This window comes from Xenopus laevis, chromosome 8S (assembly GCF_017654675.1).
Source record: "Xenopus laevis strain J_2021 chromosome 8S, Xenopus_laevis_v10.1, whole genome shotgun sequence".
Taxonomy (NCBI): Eukaryota; Metazoa; Chordata; class Amphibia; order Anura; family Pipidae; genus Xenopus; species Xenopus laevis.
Genome location: NC_054386.1, coordinates 47,126,141 through 47,149,991, shown reverse-complemented (window position 1 = coordinate 47,149,991; position 23,851 = coordinate 47,126,141). Strand labels below are relative to the sequence as shown.

The 23,851-nt window shown below is 39.1% G+C and overlaps 1 protein-coding gene across 2 annotated transcripts in view; it reads right to left on the bottom strand.

Annotated features, from left to right (window-relative positions):
• LOC108700050 (oocyte zinc finger protein XlCOF7.1-like) overlaps positions 1-23,851 on the bottom strand; it is a 64,413-nt gene continuing 40,562 nt past the window's right edge. For both annotated transcript variants that reach the window (XM_041574494.1, XM_041574493.1), the window contains 4 exons: positions 20,357-20,461; positions 3,355-3,435; positions 2,104-2,220; positions 1-1,899 (listed from right to left, as the gene is read on the bottom strand). In XM_041574494.1, the coding sequence (XP_041430428.1) occupies positions 743-1,899; positions 2,104-2,220; positions 3,355-3,435; positions 20,357-20,461 (1,460 nt within the window). In that variant the 3' untranslated portion in view covers positions 1-742. The remainder of the gene's footprint in view (positions 1,900-2,103; positions 2,221-3,354; positions 3,436-20,356; positions 20,462-23,851) is intronic.

Here is a 23,851-nt window from a genome sequence, read left to right as displayed (position 1 = left end):
AGACGCATTATCCGGAAAACCCCAGGTCCCAAGCATTCTGGATAATAGGTCCCATACCTGTACTAATTAGTGTTTCGTTTAGGCATAATAATTTGAAATAAGCCCAGGTCAATTTTGCACTTCTATATAACATGTCTTTTTTCCTTGCTCTGCAGCAAAGCAGCCTCCTTGTTAAAAATCAATCGGGGGGGGGGGGGGTAATAGTAGATGCAAAGTTTATATCAGTCCTAGTTGCCCATAATAAAATTAGGCATTTCAAAAAAGCAGACCAACTTATCGGTTGCTATAGGTTACAAGACCCTGACTTTGCACTTTTGATTACATCTTTGCTGTTTAGAAAACAATTACAGTCAGCAGACTTCTTGAGTAGATGGGGGGGGGATAAAACAAAACAACGAATTTCCTCAAGCATCATGTTCTAAAAACATCAGACATTTTACATCTATCCCTATGAATGCTGCAACATACTCTTTTACAAACGAACAACTCGATATTTAAATAAAATTAGTTAAGGGAAATTTCAAGTGCTCCATCGTTCTGCCCTCTCCAATGTAAAGTAATGGTCTATATATGTGCTGTCTCTGTTTTCTCCTGTGTGTGTTCTCTCTTGCACAACACTAAGCAGCAGCCTTCAGTTAAAGGAAACAGATTCTTTCTGGCATGAGTTTGCTGGTAAACACTTCTCCAAGTAATATCACCTAAGACCCTGCATGAGTCCTGTTGTGCTTATGTTATGAGATCTTCAGGGATTCTCTTCTATATGAGACCGGTGGTGCCCAATGAGGGCAGCCATTTGGGTGAAGCATTTGCCGCACTCTGTGCATGAGTAAAGCTTCACCCCTGTGTGAGTAATTTTGTGCGCATCCAGGAGTCCCTTGTTGGTGAAGCACTGGCCGCATTCTGAACAGGGAAAAGGTTTCACTCTCATATGGGATCTGTTGTGCCTATTAAGACATGACCTTCTGGTGAAACGTTTCCCACACTCCCCGCATGCATAAGGCTTCTCTCCTGTGTGAGATCTCCGATGTCTGACAACACTTTGCATGGCAGTGAAGCGTTTGCCGCACTCAGGACATGAATAGGGTTTCTCTCCTGTGTGAGTTCTCTTGTGCACGGACAGATAGGACCTGTTAGCAAAGCATTTCCCACATTCAGGGCAAGAATATGGCTTCTCTCCCTCGTGAATTCTCCTGTGTGCCACAAGATGGGACTTGTTTGAGAAGCATTTCCCACATACAAGACATGTATATGGGTTGTCTCCACTATGGAATTTACCGTGTCTAAGAAGACTTGATCGTCTTGTAAAGCACTGTCCACAGTCATTACAACTAAAGGGTTTCTCTCCTGAACTATCCATGTAATGTGTGACCTTGTGTGGGCTGAAACTCTTGTCAAAATCAGCAGAAGTGCAAGGCTCCTCTTTTTTGTGAATTATTTGATGTCTATTGAAAATAGAATCATAAGGAAAGTGTTTTTCCCCTTCAGTACATTCATACAACCTATCATCAGTGTGTGCCATCTGCTGAGTGGTCACGTATGGATTATTACTGTCACTATAATTAAATGGTGTATCTTCAGCAAGTGTGTAGTATTCACAACCTGATTTTCCGGAGGAAAGTTTAGCACAAACTTTCTTCTCTTTATTGTTATGTTTTATAGCCTCCTGAAGGGCGTCATCGCTAATATAGTCAAACTTCTCATTCAAAGCCAATGCATTTTCTTTACACTGATAAGGCTGTGAAGCAAATATGGCTTCTCCTTGTTTCCACAAAGTCAAGTTCCCTTTAGAATTATCTGATTGAAGCCCATGAAACACACTGGATTCATATTTCACTAGCTCGTGGGCTATGCATACATTTGTTTGGTATTCTTCTGACATTCTCCTGTTCCAAGACCCACCTACACAACGAGAGCAAATGAGTATGAAAATCACTTTGCGTAATATAAACCACCATCCATCAGTCTGTTACAAATGATTTACCAATTAATTTCAATCAAGAAAATATTTGGCAATTTGACTAGTTCCTGAATTAAAATAATCTATTTATCTTAATTCCAGTAGCTCTGCATATTCTGATTTGCTGAAAAGAAACCATTTCCTACCTGAGCCAGAGCTCATACAGACTTCCTCATCTTCATCATCTTCATCATCTAGGCACCTTACTGCACATTGCTTCACTTTTTCTTCCATGTCTGTTGCAACCTCTGGGTTTATTTTGCCTTAAATAATCAATATTTTTTTATTTATATATATATATATTATATATACTAGTGGTGAGCACAACTTTCCCTTGTTTGTTATAGTTATACAGGAGCAGTGACCAGCTCCATGTTGTAGCTCCCACCCTCTCCAACTATAGTCAGGTGATCCCACTGGTGTCTAATAAAAGGGCAGCCAAGTTTCGGAGTTTTACTTTGAAAGCAGCTAGTGAGTTGCAGGTAAAACGTAGTCGTCCCTTTGTAAAATGTATAATGAAGCAATAAAATTCTTAATGAATCAGATGGAAATTGAGTGTAGGACTGGCCAGATATGGGATGACTTTGACATAGTTGGCCAGCTTAAATATATTGGACAAACAATCCCTGTTTTGTTTAACGGGTAAGGCATTTTTCAGTAGCAGTATGCACAAAATGTCTCTGTCTTAAATATATTGATAATGGGTTGAGTCCTGAGGACTCTTGTAATTGTCTATATGTATTTTGTGGACACAGCCTCGTTGCACCCCTGTCTAATGGTTTTAAAAACTAGTGGTGAGCACAACTTTCCCTTGTTGGTTATATATATATATATATAGTGAATAAAGTACCCCCTTTTGTAAAATATAGGGATATTATAAGTTACCGAGGAGTTTCATGACCATATAAAACACGAGGCCGAAGGCCGAGTGTTTTTATACAGGTCATGGAACTCCGAGGTAACTTCTAATATCCTCATATTTTACAACTGGGGGGTACTTTATTTATTATAATACACAAATTTCAATGAGTCATGTGACAGAAATGACATCAGAACTCACCGTTTATAACTGATGACATCAGAACTCACCGTTTATAAGGATATAATTTACAGGATATTCATGGCTTTTGTGTATTATATATATATATATATATATATATATATATATATATATATATATAAATATATCTATATATATATTCTATATGATGTCTTTGACAATCATAATAATTATTTACTTAGCATAATCGGTAAAAAAATGTTAAAGTGAAACAGATCCAGTATAGCTTAGTGTGTTATTGTGTCAAGGTTCCCCTTTGAAGATAATGCTTTACTGCTCAAAAAATTCAAAATTGATATGAAATCTGTTGTTTTCTATTTAAAGTCACAAAACATACCTATTTCATTTTCCACCTCCTCATCTGATATGCACGTGGCAGGCTGGGATTCTTCTAAAATATCCACACTTGAGGATTCACCTATAAGAGTAAACAACAGTACTTAATGGGGGTTATTTATCAAAGTCTGAATTTATCTCAATATTTTCTGCTACAAACTCTGATCAAATCCCCTTGGATTTTTTACTTTTATTTATTATTACATTTTCCTGAAAATTTGCTTTGCGGGGAAAAAAATCTAATTTTCACAAATTTTTCGGACATTTCCAAACGCTTTTCACAATTTTCAAGATTTTTAGTAATTTTCACCTGAAAACTTTGGGGTATTGCCCAAAACCCAGCGCACATAAAAAAATCATTAGGACTTCTCCCATTGACTTATATGCAACCTCGACAGGTTTGAGGTGCCGGAAAATGTAGAGATGGCTGGGGAATGGTTGCTGTGCTCTCGATCTCAGTGAAGCACCCCCGCTCCAGGTGTGGAAGCTTAATCAACTATTTAGGAGGCTGAGAGAAAGCAATCAAGGCAGAACTTGCTGCTAAGTGTTCTTTACTACACAAAACATGTTTCCGGCTGGATGCACTTTATCAAGTGATTTTTCAGTGATACAAGCTTTTAAGGATATATACAGGAAATGATGTCACATACAATACGTGTCAATCAACAGTGTATGAATGCAAGCATATGTTGTCATTTCACGGGTACCCATAATTTAAATAATGAATCAATCAAAAAGTTTTCAAAAATTCTAAATTCTTGTTGGAATCCAATAACGCACAAATTAGGAACTGCCCATTTCTAGGCCTACCCCAAACAAGATTGATAGCATGTATGGAAGGAAGAAAAATGCCCAAAAATCTTACCATTAGCTGTACATTTAATGTAACTATCTTAGGGCTCAGAAATCTGTTATCTGAAAAGAAACAAATAAGGCACCATATAAGGCACCAGTATCAAGAAAAAGATCAGTGTCACTAAAACAGTATCTAAAGTTTATACACATAGTATAAATAAAGCAACATTGTTACAAATTTTATAGAAAGCATTTCACACTCCAGCTATCATTCAAGCCTTTTGGATGGAGTGTATCAAACTTCTTAATCCTGTACTCTTCTCTCAGTAATATTCTCTTTTTCAGGTTCCCGCCTCTATTTTGGGGACTAATCACCTCCAGAATAGCCCATCTTAGCTGAGACTGTTTATGGTTAGCAGTGTTAAAGTTTCTAGATACTGTGGTATCCGTTCCCTTTTTGTAGTTTCGTATGTTACCCTTGTGTTCTTTAATGTGGGTCTTTACTGCTCGTATTGTTTGGCCTATATAGACTAATCCACAGGGACATTTTAATAAGTAAATCACATTATTTGTGTCGTGGTGAAATGTTGTAATTTGACTGGAGTACCATTTGCAGGATGGCACATTGTTTCTCCTTTAATAATAGAGGAGCAGCAGTTACAATTTAAGCAATCATATGTTCCCACTTTTGGTTGGCCCAAGAATCTCTGGGTTCCCTTTAGTTTGGGGGGTTTACCTCTGATGGACAAAGTATGTCTCGGAGGCACCTGCTTTTTTTTTTATTTCAATATTTCTTTATTGCAGAGATTCAATAATTACATCTCAGTGCATTGATAAGAAATGTTCGGTTAAACAATCGTTAAAGACAACAGATCACAATTAAACATAATACATGCAATACAATTGTCCGACTCTTGAGTGAGTGCTATATGCTACGAGAATGTAAAAATATTGATAAACAAGGTATTCGAAAAAAAATTTAACAGGGGTTAGGTGGGAGAGGAAAAGAAAAGAGAAACAGATAAGGGCAGCGAGAAGAGAGAATAAGAAGAAGGAGAGAAGAGGAAAGAAAGAAAGGAAAAAAAAAAAGGGGGGGGAGGGAGAGAAGGAGATTTCTTCCATACACTGCACCAAGCATTATACAAACAAAATAGCAGTAAGATTGTACCACAGGACTCCGGTCCTGTTTCTTCACACGGCCTACTAGTAGGCTAAAACATTACGATCAGATCTCTCGGGAATCCATGGGTCCCAAACTTTCGTGAATTGTTCCTGTTTATGTTGCGATATGCTAGTGAGTTTTTCCATAAGGAAGACAGCATCTATTCTGTTTTTGACTTCAGAGAAGGGCAAATGTGGAGTCAGCCAAGCTTTTGCAATGGTTTGCTTAGTTGCAGTGAAAAAATGTGTGATTAGTTTATAGTGCGGTTTATATAACGCCTCTATTGGTTTGTTCAGTAATGCTTCCACTGGGCATTTAGGTAAGTTTACTTGCAATACTGTATATATTAATTCGTAAACTCTAGCCCATAAGCGTTGCACCCTATTACACTACCAAAATGTATGTAACATTATGCCTAGTGTGGCACAGCCTCGGAAACAATTAGGATTAGCTCCCTGTTTCCACTTGGCAATGCGAGTAGGTACTAAGTACCATCTACTTAAAATCTTATATGAGGTTTCTTGTGCCAATATATTAACCGAAGTATGCATTGTGTTTGTGAAAATAGCTTGCCAAGTTTGCTCATCCAAATCCAGTGACAATTCTGCTGTCCAATTTTTAACATATGTGAGGGATACTATAGGTTGTGAAGTAGTGCCTTGTCTGTATAAGTAACTGAGAGATCCTTTCATTTGGGGACGATGTAAACATAATGTTTAAAAAAATGTAAGAGGGGAAAAAGAACATTGCTTTTCCGGAGTAGCTAAGAAATGCCGTATTTGATTATAGCGGTATTGTTCTCGATCAGGAATGGCATATCTATCTTGTAGGACAGTCCAGCTTAGAGCTTTACCATGCAATAAATAGTGGTGAATATGTGTTAGTCCTTTATCCACCCACCAATTGAATTGCCTAGGATCCAGGCCCGGTGGAAAGTCTGGATTATTAAACAAGGGTGCTAAGGGTTTATGTTTAGACAACCAGTGAGGTTTAGAAGTTACAGCATGCCATATAGCCAAGGTATGTTTGACAGTGGGAAAGCTCTTAGCAGATTGAGATACATCAGAAATCCAAAGGGTATCCCCAAGGAAACTACAGTGACAAATATCCTGTTCAATCAGCACCCATTTCGGTGGTTGGGAAAGGACAAACCAATGCAACAACTGAGATATCTGTGCAGCCATATAATATTCACGAAAGTTTGGGACACTTAATCCACCCATTGACCTATGTCTATACAATATTGCTTTAGCTATTCTTGGTCATTTAGTACACCAAATAAACTTGGGGCATGCATTTTGTAACCTAGTCATCAAATCAACTGGCGGTGGGACAGGAAGGGTACGAAACAGGTACAATATATGGGGTAATATACTCATTTTTACAATGTTAATTCTACCAAACCATGAGATCGAAAAACTTTTCCAGGAGTCTAAGTCATCCATTAATTTCTTGATAAGGTTTTTGTAATTATTTATACCCAACGTGTGATATGAATCCGTAATACGTACCCCTAAATATTTGATCGAAGTTTGTACCCATTCGAAATCAAAGTTCAATTCTAAAAGTTTCTTCATAGCAGGGGAGATGTTTAGCGGTAATGCCTCAGATTTAGTGACATTAAGTTTAAGCCCAGAAAGCAATCGAAATTTGTCCATGATATTAAAGAGGTTCGGCAATGAAATCAATGGCTTGGAAATAGTAAGCAACAAGTCATCTGCATATAAACAACATTTGTATTCCTGCTGTGCTATAGAGATCCTCGATACATCAACATTATGCCTTATCCATGCTGCCAAAAATTCCATTGTCAGAACAAACAATATTGGCGACAGTGGGCATCCCTGCTGCGTACCTCTCTCTATTACAATTGGAGTGGGAAGAAAGCCACAAAACTTCATTTTTGCCGTAGGGAAGTTATACAATGCCTTAATATGTGACAAAAAAGTCGGAGGGAACCTATATCTATCCAGGGCATATTTAAGAAAATCCCATGACAGTGAGTCAAAAGCTTTTTCTATATCCAGAGAGAGGAGCACAGCAGGTGTGCCCCTCTCTCTGGCCCAATGCACCAAATCAATAACCCTGCGAATGTTATCTGTTGGCTGTCGTCCAGGCACAAAACCAGCCTGGCTCTCTTTGTTCGGTTTTGGGATGGCTGTTATAAATGCTCTAAGAGAATCAGAAGTATATCACTGACCAGTTCCTATGAAGTTGAACATATAAGTAATATGAGGTATCAAGACTTTGGAAAAGTGTTTATAATAAGGGGCTGTAAGCCCATCTGGCCCAGGTGCTTTGTTCGATTTCAAAGATTTTATGGCCCACTGGACTTCGTCCATAGTAATAGGTTGTTCCATAGAAGCTATCTGATCATTAGTTAAAGTAGGGATCGCTATATCTCGGAAGATTGAGTCCACTTTTTGTTTGTCAAATACAGTTTGGTTCTTATAAAGTTGTGAATAGTAATCTCTAAATGTTTAAGCAATCTTTGAAGTATTAGCTGTAAGAGCGCCCGATTTGGTAAGCAAGCTATATGTAGAAGGACCTTTCTGCATATTTCTCAGTTTATTGGCTAACATGGTATCAATTTTATTAGCCTTAGTATAAAATTTCTGTCTCATCCATTGAAGTTGTTTTTCAACATCTTCCAAAAGGAGTAAGTTGAGTTCCGTCTTGAGTTGTCGGATACTTTTAAACAATCTATTATTAGGATTAGTTCTGTACTCTAGCTCAGTGTGCTCCAATGGCTGTGTCAATGTATTCACTTTTATAGTTTTTTCCTTTTCTTTTTTGAACAAATTTTAATAATAATACCCCTGATGTAGGTTTTATGAGCTTCCCAAAGTATTGATTCACTAACATCAGGGGTATTATTAATTTCGAAATAGGAAAGTAACTCCTGTTCAATTTGGGAACGAACTTGAGGGTTTGTAAGGATGGCTTCATTCAACCGCCATATTGGAGTACGTCTCCGAGAATCTAAATCGTGTAGAACAACTTTCACAGGATTATGGTCTGACCAAGAGCAGACAGGGATTGTTGCCGAGATTACTTTTGGCAGAAGTGAGAGACCAAGTAAGACATAGTCAATTCTGGAGTAAGTCTTATTAGGGTTCGAGTAAAAGGTATAATCGCTTTTAAAGGGATTACGCTCTCTCCATGCATCAGCAAGCCCCATATCTTTTAGTTTCGTTAGTAAGATTTTTGAAATAGATTCAGAATATTTCTTAAGTGGGTTCATAGGATCATAACGATCTTTTTTAGCATTTAAAGTAGCGTTCAAATCGCCTCCTATAATTACTTGTCCTCTGTGGTGTACGGACAAAGATGCGAAAAATCTATTATAGAATTTATGTTGGTGATCATTCGGGCTATATACTGACGCTAAGGTATAGAGCGTTTCCCCAATAAGACAAACAATAATGACAAAATGCACTTGCGGGTCGGGCACACACTTTAACAATTTAAATGGTACATTTTTGTTAATAAAGATTCCCACGCCCTTCTGTTTCTTCTCCGCCGTGGCCAAAAAAACATGTGGGAATTGGCTGTGAAAATAATTAGGAATTGAAGTCCTGGAAAAATGTGTTTCCTGCAAAAAAAAGTATTTGTATGCCCATAGATGTATAATAGCGAAAGGCCATAGAGCGTTTTTGAGGGCTATTAAATCCCTTGACATTATGCGTCAAAAAAACCGCCATTGTGGTACCGTGAAAAAACAACTCTTCAGATAATCATACCATTCCCAAAGTAACATTAGGCATTGAGCCAGCCAGAAATCAAGTGAATCCAATGTCCTTGAAATGTCAGTGCAGTGTAATAAGGAAAAAAAGGAGAAAATCTGAAAAAAAAAATGGAAACCAGTATGGTCGAAAAAAGAAAAACATCGAAAAGTCGCAGCAAGAGAACATCAAACTGGGGGTGAAACTGTAATACCCTTATTGGATATACATAACCAGAACAGTCCACACTAAGATGTGGCCCCTCACTCAAAAGGATCATATGAGTGGGAAATGTCTCAATGTGGAGAATATGTTCCAGTAACATCCTCACCGATGACATTTGTGTAGTGGCGAGGGGGGGTAACGTCCTCCCGGCCGAGGAAGTGTCACAGAATAAACTAAACGCCACGTGGTGTAGTGTAGCGTAACAAGCTCCCATATAGAGAACAGGTGCAGAGACATATAAAAAAGAAACGGTTTTATCATTTGCGAATAAGGTCTCATGGGGATTTCAGCGGTGCTTTCTCCCAAATAGTAGCCAATGGGCTTCTTGGGGATGGCGGTGTTTGAGCGGGCGAGGAGTGCGGACGATCAGGCAGGCTTTGATCCGAAGCTATTCCCAACAAGCGAAGTGTCGCTTGCCCCTCTTTCAGCGACTTGACCAGATGTTGCTTGCTGTTGTAGGTGAATAACAACTTGAATGGAAAGCCCCACCGATACAGGATATTGTGTTGCCGCAATAGCTGCGTGACAGGGCGTAACTCCCTTCTCCGCTGAATAGTAATGCTGGCCAGATCCGAAAAGATTTGGAAAGAGTTTGAGTTATAGCTTAAGTCCGCGGTTCCTCGAACGGCCGCCATGACCGCCTCCTTCGTTGCGTAGTAATGAAATCGTAAGATGACATCTCGCGCCATCCCGTTGACCTTTCTAGGCCCCAATGCTCGGTGCACACGGTCCAGTTCCAAACGAGCAAGTGGTATATCTGGAACCAGATTGGCCAATAGTTTAGGGATTTCGACCTGCAAATCCTTGATGTCCTCAGTAAGGCCCCGTATACGAATGTTATTCTGTGGGGACCTATTCTCCAAATCTTCCAAACGTTCCACCACCTCCTCATATTGCGTCGTTAGGTGCGTGATTGAAGAGTCATGCTCATTCAAGCATATGATAGCGCCATCCAGCTTATTTTCCATTTCCTCAGTACGGTGTCCCAAATCGCGTATTTCGAGTGTAAGCTGCGACGTAATAGTTACCGACATTTCAGTCAGTTCCTTGTGTAATAAAGATTTAAACTTGTGCAGTAATGTTGTGTCACTAACATGCGGTGAGTCATGTGGCATTTCTGAATGTAGGCTCACCGGACTATCTGGCGGTCCACTATCCGATTGCGTAGAGGAGAAGGGACTCGCCGCCGCCATCTTGGATTCCTCCGGGGCTGAGCTTTGGGAGTCAAAGAAGTTAGTTAACGGCTTCTGTAGTGTCTTCTTCTTGGCTTTTCCCATCCTAGTCATGTCCCCAATAGATTGTGCAGCAGACGTCACCTTTTCAGAGATAATAAAAGGGAGCTTATGATGCTTTTTCCTCAGGCCGGGACGGAGTGATGTGCCAACACGTCTACTCACGAACGCATCACATGACGTCCCTGCACCTGCTTTTTTTGTAACTAAACACAGGAGGATTTGCCACAGCACTCCTAAGTGTTTTTCCTGTTGCAATAGTGCCCAGTACCTGTAAATAATCCATTCTATTTCTTTGCTCTGGGCACTATACTGGTTTACAAATGGGAAAATTTCTGTTATTTTTTTGTTTATATGTCAGTAACTGTTTCCTAGGCATTTTGCCCACTTCTCGATATCCTTTGATCTATACCCTCTTTTAATAAATGTCTGTTTGAGGGTTTCCACTGCCAAGGTATAGTTTTCCTTTTCAGAAGTGATCCTGTGTGCCCTTATGTATTGGCCCTTAGGACTTGCTCTAATCACTTTAGGGGCATGAAAGCTGGAGGCTAGAAAAATATTATTTTTTTCCGTATTCTTACGGTAGAGGTTAGTACTGATATTGCCATTAGTTATTGTTATTGTGATGTCTAGGAAGTTTATGCAGTGACCCCCCATCTCTATGGTGAACTTAATGGTAGGGTGTGATTCATTATACTGGTTTACCATTTCTGTAACGGCTGATTCTGGATCTTCCCATAAGACGAGAATATCATCCATAAACCTGTAGTATCCTGCCATATATTGTAGGTGTGGTGCAGTCAGGAACAACTGTTTTTCAATTCTGTGAACAAAGATGTATGCAAACGAGGGAGCGGCAGCCACCCGCATTGATGTCCCATGTTTTTGCCAATAAAATTCTCCAGAGAATCTGAAATAGTTTTTTTTTTAAAACAATCGACAAGCAGTCCAGGATAAAGTAGAGCAATTGGTTGGAGACAATAGTTTCTAGTAAGGCTTCCTCCACATACAGAATGCCCTCTTCTTGTGGAATACAGGTGTAAAGGCTCTGTATGTCAATGCTATATCGCTTTACATTAGTACTTATTTTCCCAAGGTCCCTCAATTTACATAGCAGATCTGTGGTGTTGATTAAGCAGATAGGAATGTTAGCAACCAAAGGCTGCAAAAAAATGTCAACAAACCTAGAGAGGGGTTCCAAAACTGAATCTATCCCAGACACTATAGTTCAACCTGGGTTTTTTTTAATTACTTATGAATTTTTGGTAAGAGGTATAGCACAGGTATTCGTGGGTACTCTTTACATAGGAAATCTTTTACATGATTAGGGATGAGGCCATTGTGAACTGCCTGTGATATCAACAATTCGATTTCATTGTTAATGGAATTAGTGGGATCTTTCCCTATTTTTTCATAGTGGCCTGGTGTATTGAGTTGTTTAAAGGCCTCCTCTAAGTATGTTTCCTTGTTCATTACTACAATGGCCCCACCTTTATCTGCCGTACGTATTACCAATGAATCATTTGATTTTAGCCTTTGTAGTGCTGACCTTTCATTATGGGATAAATTAGTCTTTTTACTTGTGGTCGCATTTTTATCCCACATTTGCTTCACCTCGTGTGTTACAATTTTTTCAAAAGCAGAGAAATTCATTGCTAACATCAGGTACAAATGTGCTAGTGTTTTTGAATCCACTTAAGACGTCTGTGGTATCTTTTACATTACTACCACTTGAGGCCATCTGTGGACCAAAATGTAATTTCAATTTAATGTTCCTTAAGAAATTAACTACAAGGTGGTTTACCTTGCTGTTTTGCAGTTCCGAGTTGGATACTGTTTCCTGGTATTCTGTGCCTTTTGAATGTGTTGTATGCCTGTGGTATCCTGGGCTGTTGCAGGTCCTAAAAAAGATGCAGACAATTGTGTAGATGAAGCAGAACATTCTTCGCTTCTAGATGTGACTTCCGCTGGTGTTCTAAGTGCGCCTTGTCGTGGGGTTCTCTGTCGCCGCTTGTAGCGATATTGGGAATGTGCGTGGTCTGCAGGGGCCCAGTGGCTTCCTTGTGTGCAATCTGTGTCGTGACGTGCTGGCCAGATTGTGTGCACTGGGTGTTCCTATCCTCGCACCATGAGTATTCACAGGCCTTTCCTGTAGTCTCTCGCGTCCCTTTCTGGAGGATGATGGTCTAACATAGTTAGGTTAATGTGCGTTCTTGTTTGCTGAATGTTTTCTCGGCTTGCTCCTTGCCTTTCTCCCAAGTTAGTCGTTCCTTATACTTCTGGATTTCGGTGCGGATGTCATCTAGCTTGGTAGTAAGTGTTTCAACAGTCAGTAGCATTAAGTCTTGGCTACATTTGTTCCTTCCTTCTCTATATCAACAGGAAAAAACACTTAGGAGTGCTGTGGCAAATCTTCCCGTGTTTAGTTACAAAAAAGGCAGGTGCCTCTGAGACATACTTTGTCTATCAGAGGTAAACCCCCCCAAACTAAAGGGAACCCAGAGATTCTTGGGCCAACCAAAAGTGGGAACATGTGTTTGATTAAATTGTAACTGTTGCTCCTCTATTGATTAAAGGAGAAACAATGTGCCATCCTGCAAATGGTACTCCAGTCAAATTGAAATATTTTGCCACATGTCACACAAATAATGTGATTTACTTATTAAAATGTCCCTGTGGATTAGCCTATATAGGTCAAACAATAAGAGCAGTAAAGACCCGCATTAAAGACACAAGGGTAACATACGAAACTACAAAAAGGGAACAGCTACAGATACCACGGTATCTACACACTTTAACACTGTTAACCAGAATCAGTCTCAGCTAAGATGGGCTATTCTGGAAGTGATTAGTCCTCAAAATAGAGGCGGGAACCCGAAAAAGAGAATATTACAGAGAGAAGCGTACTGGATTAAGAAGTTTGTTACACTCCATCCAAAAGGCTTGAATGATAGCTGGAATGTGAAATGCTTTCTATAAAAATTGTAACAATGTTGCGTTATTTATACTATGTGTATAAACTTAAGATACTGTTTTAGTGACTGTTTTAGTTTCTTTTCAGATAACAGTTTTCTGAGCCCTAAGATAGTTACATTAAATGTACAGCTAATGGTAAGCTTATATACCCTTCCTTCCATACATTAGAAAATGTTATCAAGTTTGTTTGTGGTAGGCCTAGAAATGAGAAGTTCCTAATTTGTGCGTTATTGGATTCCAACAAGAATTTAGAATTTTTGAAACATTTTTGATTGATTCAGCACTATGGACATTACAAAAGAGGACTCTTGCTATATTCATTATTTTAATTATGGGTACCCGTGAAATGACAACATATGTTTGCACTTATACACTGTTGAAACTTTGACACGTATTGTATGGGACCTCACTTCCTGTATATACCCTTAAAAGCTTGTATCACTGAAAAATCTTTACACTTGATAAAGGGCATCCGGCCCAAAACATGTTGTAACATAGTAACATAGTAAGTAAGGTTGAAAAAAGACACATGTCCATCGAGTTCAACCTTTTTTTTTTTTATTAACTACCTATCTGCCAGTTGATCCAGAGGAATGCAAAAAAAAAAAACCCCATCTGAAGCCTCTCCAATTTACCTCAGAGGGGGGAAAAATTCCTTCCTGACTCCAAAATGGCAATCGGACTAGTCCCTGGATCAACTTTTACTATGAGCTATTTCCCATAACCCTGTATTCCCTCACTTGCTAAAAAGCTATCCAACCCCTTCTTAAAGCTATCTAATGTATCAGCCTGTACAACTGATTCAGGGAGAGAATTCCACATCTTCACAGCTCTCACTGTAAAAAACCCCTTCCGAATATTTAGGCGGAACCTCTTTTCTTCTAATCGGAATGGGTGACCTTGTGTCAGCTGGAAAGACCTACTGGTAAATAAAGCATTTGAGAGATTATTATATGATCCCCTTATATATTTATACATAGTTATTATTATTATTAACATGTATTTATATAGTGCCAACATATTGCGTAGCACTGTAGTTATCATATCACCCCTTAAGCGCCTCTTCTCCAGCGTGAACATCCCCAATTTGGCCAGTCTTTCCTCATAGCTAAGATTTTCAATACCTTTTACCAGCTTAGTTGCCCTTCTCTGTACCCTCTCAAATACAATAATGTCCTGTTTGAGTGATGGAGACCAAAACTGTACGGCATATTCTAGATGGGGCCTTACAAGTGCTCTATACAGTGGAAGAATGTGCCCCCTCCACCCTTGACTCTATGCCTCTTTTAATACAGCTCAAGACCTTATTTGCCCTTGATGCTGCCGACTGGCATTGCTGGCTACAGCCAAGTTTATCATCTACAAGGACTCCAAGGTCATTTTCCATAATGGATTTGCCTAGTGTAGTCCCATTAAGGGTATAAGTGGCTTGGATATTTTTACATCCCAGGTGCATGACTTTACATTTATCAACATTGAATCTCATTTGCCACTTAGATACCCAGATTGCCAGTTTGTCAAGATCATGTTGCAAGGATGCCACATCCTGGATGGAATTAATTGGGCTGGATAGTTTTGTGTCATCTGCAAACACTGATACATTACTTACAACACCCTCTCCTAAGTCATAAATGAACAAGTTAAATAAAAGTGGACCCAATACTGAGCCCTGGGGGACCCCACTAAGAACCTTACTCCAAGTAGAGAATGTCCCATTAACAACCACCCTCTGTACCCGATCCTGTAGCCAGTTTCCTATCCACGTGCAAACGACTTCATTAAGCCCAACAGACCTTAGTTTAGAAAGCAGTCGTTTGTGGGGCACAGTATCAAACGCTTTGGCAAAATCCAAATAGATCACATCTACTGCCCCCCCCACTGTCCAGAATCTTACTTACCACATCATAAAATGCAATCAAATTCGTCTGACATGACCGATCCTTCATAAAGCCATGCTGATTGTTGCTCATAATGCCATTCATTAGGACAAAATTTTGAATGTGATTCCTTAACAAGCCTTCAAATAATTTGCCCACCACAGATGTCAATCTTACTGGCCTATAATTGCCAGGCTGAGATCGTAATCCCTTTTTAAATACTGGAATAACATCAGCTTTTCTCCAATCCATAGGCACCATACCAGATGACAGTGAATCTGAGAAAATCAGAAATAAGGGCTGGTCTAAAACTGAATTAAGCTCTCTTAGAACCCGGTGGTGTATGCCATCGGGCCCTGGAGCCTTGTTTACATTAATTTGTATTAAAGCTTTTTAAATCATATCCTGAGTCAGCCACTGACTAGATTGAGCTGAACCATTCGTGCAGTTATAAAGTGAGCCTGTGAACCCAGACTCCTCTATTGTATACACTGAAGAAAATAACTGATTTAACACATTTGCCTTTTCTGTATCTGTTACAACCATACTGGTACCATTATTTAATGGAGCAACACTCTCAACCTGCATCTTTTTACTATTAATATATTTAAAAAACTTTTTTGGGTTAGTTTTCACCTCCACCGCAATTAACTCTTTATTTCTTTTCTTAGCCTTCCGGATTGCTGATTTACAACATTTATTACAGTGTTTATATTCATTAAATGCAGCTTCTGTCCCTACAGATTTGTAGTTTTTAAATGCCTTATTTACTTCTGTATTAAGCCACACAGAATGATTCTTAGAGCTTTTACGTTTAGTCCTTAAGGGAATAAATTCAGAACAGTAATTATTTAATATCATTTTAAAGGACAACCATTTCTGTTCTGTGTTTTTAGCTGAAAACTTATTGCACCAATCAATGCTCTGTAGGGCAGCCCTCAAGGCACTAAAATTAGCTTTTCCAAAATTCATGGTTTTTGTTACATAGTTACATAGTTACATAGTTAAATTGGGTTGAAAAAAGACAAAGTCCATCAAGTTCAACCCCTCCAAATGAAAACCCAGCATCCATACACACACCCCTCCCTACTTTTAATTAAAATTCTATATACCCATACCTATATTAACTATAGAGTTTAGTATCACAATAGCCTTTAATATTATGTCTGTCCAAAAAATCATCCAAGCCATTCTTAAAGGCATTAACTGAATCAGCCATCACAACATCACCCGGCAGTGCATTCCACAACCTCACTGTCCTGACTGTGAAGAACCCTCTACGTTGCTTCAAATGAAAGTTCTTTTCTTCTAGTCTAAAGGGGTGGCCTCTGGTACGGTGATCCACTTTATGGGTAAAAAGGTCCCCTGCCATTTGTCTATAATGTCCTCTAATGTACTTGTAAAGTGTAATCATGTCCCCTCGCAAGCGCCTTTTTTCCAGAGAAAACAACCCCAACCTTGACAGTCTACCCTCATAATTTAAGTCTTCCGTCCCTCTAACCAATTTAGTTGCACGTCTCTGCACTCTCTCCAGCTCATTTATATCCCTCTTAAGGACTGGAGTCCAAAACTGAACTGCATACTCCAGATGAGGCCTTACCAGGGACCTATAAGAGGCATAGAGGCATATACTGTTGCCCCAGTATATTTTTGTTTTTTGCACCAGACATTAAAAGATATAACATTATGGTCACTATTACCCAGGGGTTCAATGACTTGCACATTTGCTATAAGTTCTGGGTCATTTGAGATCACTAAATCAAGAATAGCATTTTTACTGGTAGGCTCCTCAACAACCTGTGCTAAAAAAATTGTCGTGCAATAAGTTTATAAACTTGTTCCCATTAACTGATATAGCAGTACTGTTTCTCCAGTCAATATCTGGGTAATTAAAATCCCCCATTATCATTACTTTACCTAAACTAGCAGCCTTTTCTATTTGCATTAGGAGCTTTGTCTCTTCCTCCTCACTTACATTGTGTGTAATAAAGAACACTTAGCAGCAAGTTTTGCCTTGATTGCTTTCTCTCAGCCTCCTAAATAGTTGATTAAGGTCTGAGATGCCGGATTTTCAAATTCAGACTTTTCTATCTTAGGGGTTTAATAAATTTGTGATTTTTTAAAAGTCAGATTTAATAATAAAAAAAAAATCAAAAATTTTTCATGATTTTTGCATTCGGAGTTTAGTAAATAACACCCAATGTATTTAGTTTGTGCATAAACTACAATATTTTTACAAATAACTTATGTGCATGTTTACTAATTAAAATGTTCCTTATATGCCATTATAGTGCAGGCCTTGTCAATGCACTCCAAGGCAAGTCACATTCATGCTGTATAAAGCTGAGACTGCAACTGAAGGGTTACATGTGTTATGTGCCTCTATGAAAGTTTTGTAACAACAAGCTCAAAGTTTGCCAAGTAGTTGCTACAGGTTACAATAAAACTACCCAGGAACAGTCTTAAGGAGACTGATGATGAGACTTGGGTGTAGGTGCTAAGTGACCGGGCCATCCTGAACAGCATGAGCATGTGCTTCTGTCTAGTGATTTAACATTTTAGCCTGTGGCCCATTCTAGCACAATGTCAAAGTGCAGCAGTAGTATTCAAGCTATCACTAAGCAGGATAATTAGTATCATATACTACAGTGAGTGGCAATCTTGGATACTGACACCAGAAAATACTTGCAGCAAAACGAATTACCTAATTTCCCCTAGGTCTCTCCTGGTAATAGTTGCCCGGTGCTGGCTGGAGGGGTCGGCGCCTCTCCCAGAAATATCTGCAAAGAAGATTAGCCAAACAACACAGGCTGGTGTAGCGGGGATCTCGCCTGCACGTTTATTTCGTCAGATGAAGGGGCACGCCCCCGAAACGTTACATCACTTGACGAAATAAACGTGCAGGGGAGATCCCCGCTACACCAGCCTGTGTTGTTTGGCTAATCTTCTTACCAGAAAATACTTGTCATACAAGTATTTGCCAGATGCTTTTACATCACCTTTCTTACCCCCCATTCTCCTCTATGAGGGGGGCTGCCATATTTGTGCAGCAACTCTAACTGACAGATTCATATTTTGAAAATAATTTTTTTACTGTCAGTATTACTTTAATGAATGCTAACAAGCTGGGTCATCTTCTAAACCATCTTGCACAGAAGCTCACAAACCCTGCAAAGAGTAAAAGCCCTCCCAGGCAAGGCATGCTGTACTAACCAGCTGGCCAATTAATAAAACGTGGGTACACTAACAAAAAACTAGTAGGGGAGCATATACAGGTAGAGGATCTATTATCCAGAATGCTTGGGACCGGGTTTTTTTTCAGATAAAGGTCTTTCTTTAATTTGAATTACCATACCTTAAAGTGGTTGTCTCTTGTTCAACTTTTGTTTGGGAGTGGTTCACCTTTAAAGGAACAGTTCAGTGTACAAATAAAAACTGGGTAAATAGATAGGCTGTGCAAAATAAACAATGTTTCTAATATAGATAGCAAAAAATGTCATCTATAAAGGCTACAGTGACTGGATGTGTAACCTAAAAGCCAAAACCCAACTTCCTGCTTTGAAAGGGGGGCACATGGGACATAACTGCTCAGTGAGTTTGCAAATGATCCTTAGCATGCAGCTCAGATTCAAAAGCAATAGTTATGACCCATGTGCCCACCCCCTCAAATAACTGATTGGTTACTGTCTAGTAACCAATTAGTGAAAACAAAGTGAGCTGCAAAGCAGGAAGTAGTGTTCTGGCTATTATGTTAGATAGACATACAGTCGCTCCAACCTTTTTAAGTTATATTTTTGGCTAACTAACTATATTAGAAACATTGTTTATTTTGCACATACAATCTATTTACCCAGTTTCTATTTTTACCCTGAACAATTCCTTTAAGTTAACTTTTAGTATCTTTTAGAATGGCCAATTCTAAGCAACTTTTCAATTGGTCTTCATTATTTTTTGTTTTATAGTTTTTGAATTATTTGCCTTCTTCTGACTCTTTCCAGCTTTAAAATAGAGGTCACTGATCCCATCTAAAAAACAAATGCTCTGTAAGGCTACACATTCAGGGGCAGATTTTTCGAGGGTTGAAGTGAAAATTTACATTTTTGCGTTTTTTTATGGCCAAAACTGTAAAATTCGACTAGGGAATTGTTAAAATTTGATTTGAGTTTTTTTAAAAATTCAAATTTGATTTTTGAAATTTATCATAAACTTGCCCTTTAAGAACTCAAATTCGACTATTCGCCACCTTATGCCTGCCAAATTGCTGTTTTAACCAATGGGGGGAATGTCCTGGGATGAATTTGGAGTTGTTTGCTGCCTCAAATCTAATTTGATTCGAATTTATCTTTTCCTGCACCAGATTTACTGAAGTAAATTCATTAATAAATATGGTAAATGGGAGTGTTGGATTTTAGTAAATAACCCCCTTAAGGTTTTTGTTTTTTTTTAGTTTATTGAACCCCTGGCCACCAATGATTTTTTTTTTATTATATATTCTTTTTATATTATTATATTCTTTTATTATTATACTTTTATGGGGGCTCTCTGTCATCACTGTTTTTTTTTTAATTTATTGGGGGGCCCTGACCACTAATGAATTTTTTTAACTTATAGGGGGGGCCCTGACCACTAATGATTTTTTTTTAACTTGTAGGGGGGCCCTGACCACAAATGGTTTGGGGCTTGGGGGCAGGATCTGTGGTGGGCAGGGACCAGGGGGGCCAGAAAATTTTGCCGTACAGGGCCCCGTGATTCCTGATGGTGGCCCTGAATACCACATAGTGTACTGTATATATGTATTCTATGTACATGGCTAAAAGCCCACTACTGGTTATGCTTATACGTCTGCTTGTGTGATTGTAAATGACTGCCATGATACGTATATTCCAACCTCTAAAACAGAACCATAAAACAGAACCATTTTGTTCAGTATATCCCTCACCATAAGATTTTGGATGGTGTTTGCACATGTCGCAGGGGTGCAGCCTTTTGTTTTGACATGCTCTATATTTACCTGAGTCAGCATTCACACAGATTATCTGCATAGTGTCTTCCAGGCTACTGTCCGCATATTGCTCCCCTTTATTTTCTATATCTGATACAACTTCATTGATTTCACCTGGAAGAATTAAGATTACTGCGTTGTATGAAAATATATTTCATTGTTAAATAACATCAAAATCTTTAACCGTCTTTATTTATTTTATACAAATATTGTATATTTGGACCACTGTTCTGATTAGTTATTCAGCAGGGCCTATATACAGATACAGACAGGTTTGGGTGATCCCTGCAAACCAATATTCACAATCAGCAGTTCTAATGCAGATCTGATAATGAAAGCAAACATTTGATTGGCTTACTGGGCTTGTGGAAACTTTACCTATGTATGACTTTTCCTTGGAGGTTCATATGAGGCAAACCTTGTATAGAAAATTAAGCAGGGCTTGCTAAAATTTTGCTTGGAGATTCATACAAGAGAAACCTGGCATACAAAATTAAGCAGCGCTCACTACAATGTTCCATGTAATTTGGCCACTGGTTGGAGGGGGCAGTCTTTCACTAAAGTGTGTGCTCGTTTTTTCCCTTTAGGGAAGGAAGCATGGTAGTCCTGTCTAATAAAAGAGGGTTAGTAATCAAAAATGAAAATATACAAACATACATTTGCATTCAAATACATTCTGATTTGTCTTGTACTCTTACCGAGTCACCATTTATAGAGAGCTCCTGATCTTTATCTTCCACACATATTACTGCACTGCATGGATCATTCTGATTAATGTCTGGCTCAAACCCTGGCTTGTTCCCACCTGCAGTTTTTATTTTCAAAAGAATCAAGCACTTAGCACTTTTTTGAAGCATCCATTCAGCATTGATATTTAGGGGAAAATTCATCAAGGGTTGAATATCGAGGGTTAATTAACCCTCGATATTCGACTGGGAATGAAAATCCTTGTACCTTTGTATGACCTTGTACCTTTTCGATATTCGACTGGGAATGAAAATCCTTCGACTTTGAATATCGAAGTCGAAGGATTTTGCGCAAATACTTTGATCGGACGATCGAAGGAATAATCGTTCGATCGAACGATTAAATCCTTATAATCGAACGATTCGAAGGATTTTAATCCAACGATCGAAGGATTATCCTTTGACTAAAAAAACTTAGCCAAGCCTATGGGGACCTTCCCCATAGGCTAACATTGGGTTCAGTAGCTTTTAGGTGGCGAACTAGGGGGTCGAAGTTTTTTCTTAAAGAGACAGTACTTCAACTATCGAATGGTCGAATAGTCGAACAATTTTTAGTTTGAATCCTTCGATTTGAAGTCGAAGTAGCCCATTCGATGGTCGAAGTAGCCAAAAAAACACTCCGAAATTCAAAGTTTTTTTTCTTCTATTCCTTCACTCGAAGTTAATGAATTGGCACCTTAATGTAGAGGGAAAGTGATTAATGAACTTAGATTGGGGTAGCTAAACTCAAATGTTCAGCTTTAAAGTTCTAGCATGGTTTTAGGGCACAAAAAGATGTTCAACTGCAGAGTGCAAACTATCCTTATAGGAGGCCTCTTAAGATGAAGTAAATTTTACATATTTTGATGTAATAAATATTTGAAGAATTCTTAAATTATACATCTACTATATCTAATTCAGATGAAGATTTATAAATGATCCACCTGCACATAAAGAGGTTTATTTACCAAAAAAGTGACAAGGTGCAAAAATGAACTGTTTTTTGTACTTTGCGCCCAGCCCTACAGGGTTACACTCAATGGAATAAAGAGCTTCACCTTATTCTAAGTACACTGCAAAACTGCATCCTAAGAGGGAGAGTGGTGAGCAACATATATGAATTTCCTGGAACCCCCATAGCTTCATTCATATGTGCAGGCTAGGATGCACCAGGGTCTGCAAGGAGCAGAAAAGACCCATATTTAATACCTACCTGTCACGCACACCACCACAGACTCCAGTGACACAGCATGCAACTGTAAAGGCCCACGCAGTTCCTTGCTAACCTGTGCAGAACTCACACGCAGTCACACCCAAACAGTCCCAACATGCCAAAATTTCAAAGCTGCCACCACCGTGCTTAAGGGCCGCAAGCACCCGACTCTTGGCACTCTGACGCTTACTAGAGGCTTATCCCACTATGCTTTCCAGCTAAGCACTATGACATTCACTCCAGTAGACAGGTTAAGGCAATCAACAGTCAATACAAAACTCTCACAACCGCAGATAAAGGATAAAACATGCACAACTTTCCTTCTAACTAGCAAGAGGGGTTAGCATACATTTGACATACAGATGCAGCCACTTATTATTAGAAAAGCGAGGAGAGCAATCCAGGGCAGAAGATCTGCAACAATGTAGTTTATTAGCAGCTACAAAACACACAACATGTTTCGGGCCTCAAACGCCCTTTATCAAGTGTAACAAAAATGGAAACTAATCTATAAATGTCTGAAAGATTATACTGTATGTACACTTTCACAAACGCACTTTAATAATTTTAAAAAATCTTTTTATGATTAAGATCGACAATTTTATTCCACATTTTATTGTATTTATATTATTAACACTGCTAATTGGCACTTTCACATGAAACATGGAGGGGATGAACTTTGACCCTGTAATTAAGGGGTGGGATTCCAATAGGATATGTTTTAAAAGGTCACTTAGTTTCCATTTTTGTTACACTTGATAAAGGGCGTTTGGGGCCCAAAACATGTTGTGTGTTTTGTAGCTGCTAATAAACTACATTGTTGCAGATCTTCTGCCCTGGATTGCTCTCCTCACTTTTCTAATAATATGTATGCTGAAGACTTGCAGTGAAGTCTAACGAGGAAAGAAGCACCACTGCATAAAAAAACTAGGCAGTGCGCTGAAGTGATTCTGTTGAATGATCAGATTTACCATTGCTTCAAGCGCCGCCGCACTTAGGAGGTTAAAGAATCTCCACTATGGCTACTAATGGAACATCCGAAAGCTTTCTTACATTTGCATATACAGACAGCGATATCCTACGAATCATAACAGAAGCAGAAAGAGGGTTAGAACCGCAAGAAGGATTGTGTCTAACCAGAGATCCGGCTAGAGAATTACTGAACCTGGAAAAAAAGGAAATAAGTTTATCCTTACATCAAAGCACGCTGATCCGGTATGTAAAGGCCAAGCAAATCCCACGTGGCCTGCGACTCGATATTACACCCAACCTGTGCGGCGATGATGTGATTCTGATGCAACGCTGGCACGAGATCACGAACAAATGCAGCCTAGACCTAATGGTGTTGATGGTGGAGCGAGCGCATGTGAAACTGACAGAACTGAAAGATCAGATCGTAAAGTGCAGGACTGAAATAGTTAACAGTGTCGGCGTGGAGGAAGCTGAAAGGGTACGTGTAAGCCATAAAGAGGCCCTTGAGAAGCTAAGCCGCAACATACTAACAAGGAAGCTCGCCAAATTAGAAAGGGATGCGGAGGATTATGCGGCAGAGAGAGTCTATACCTG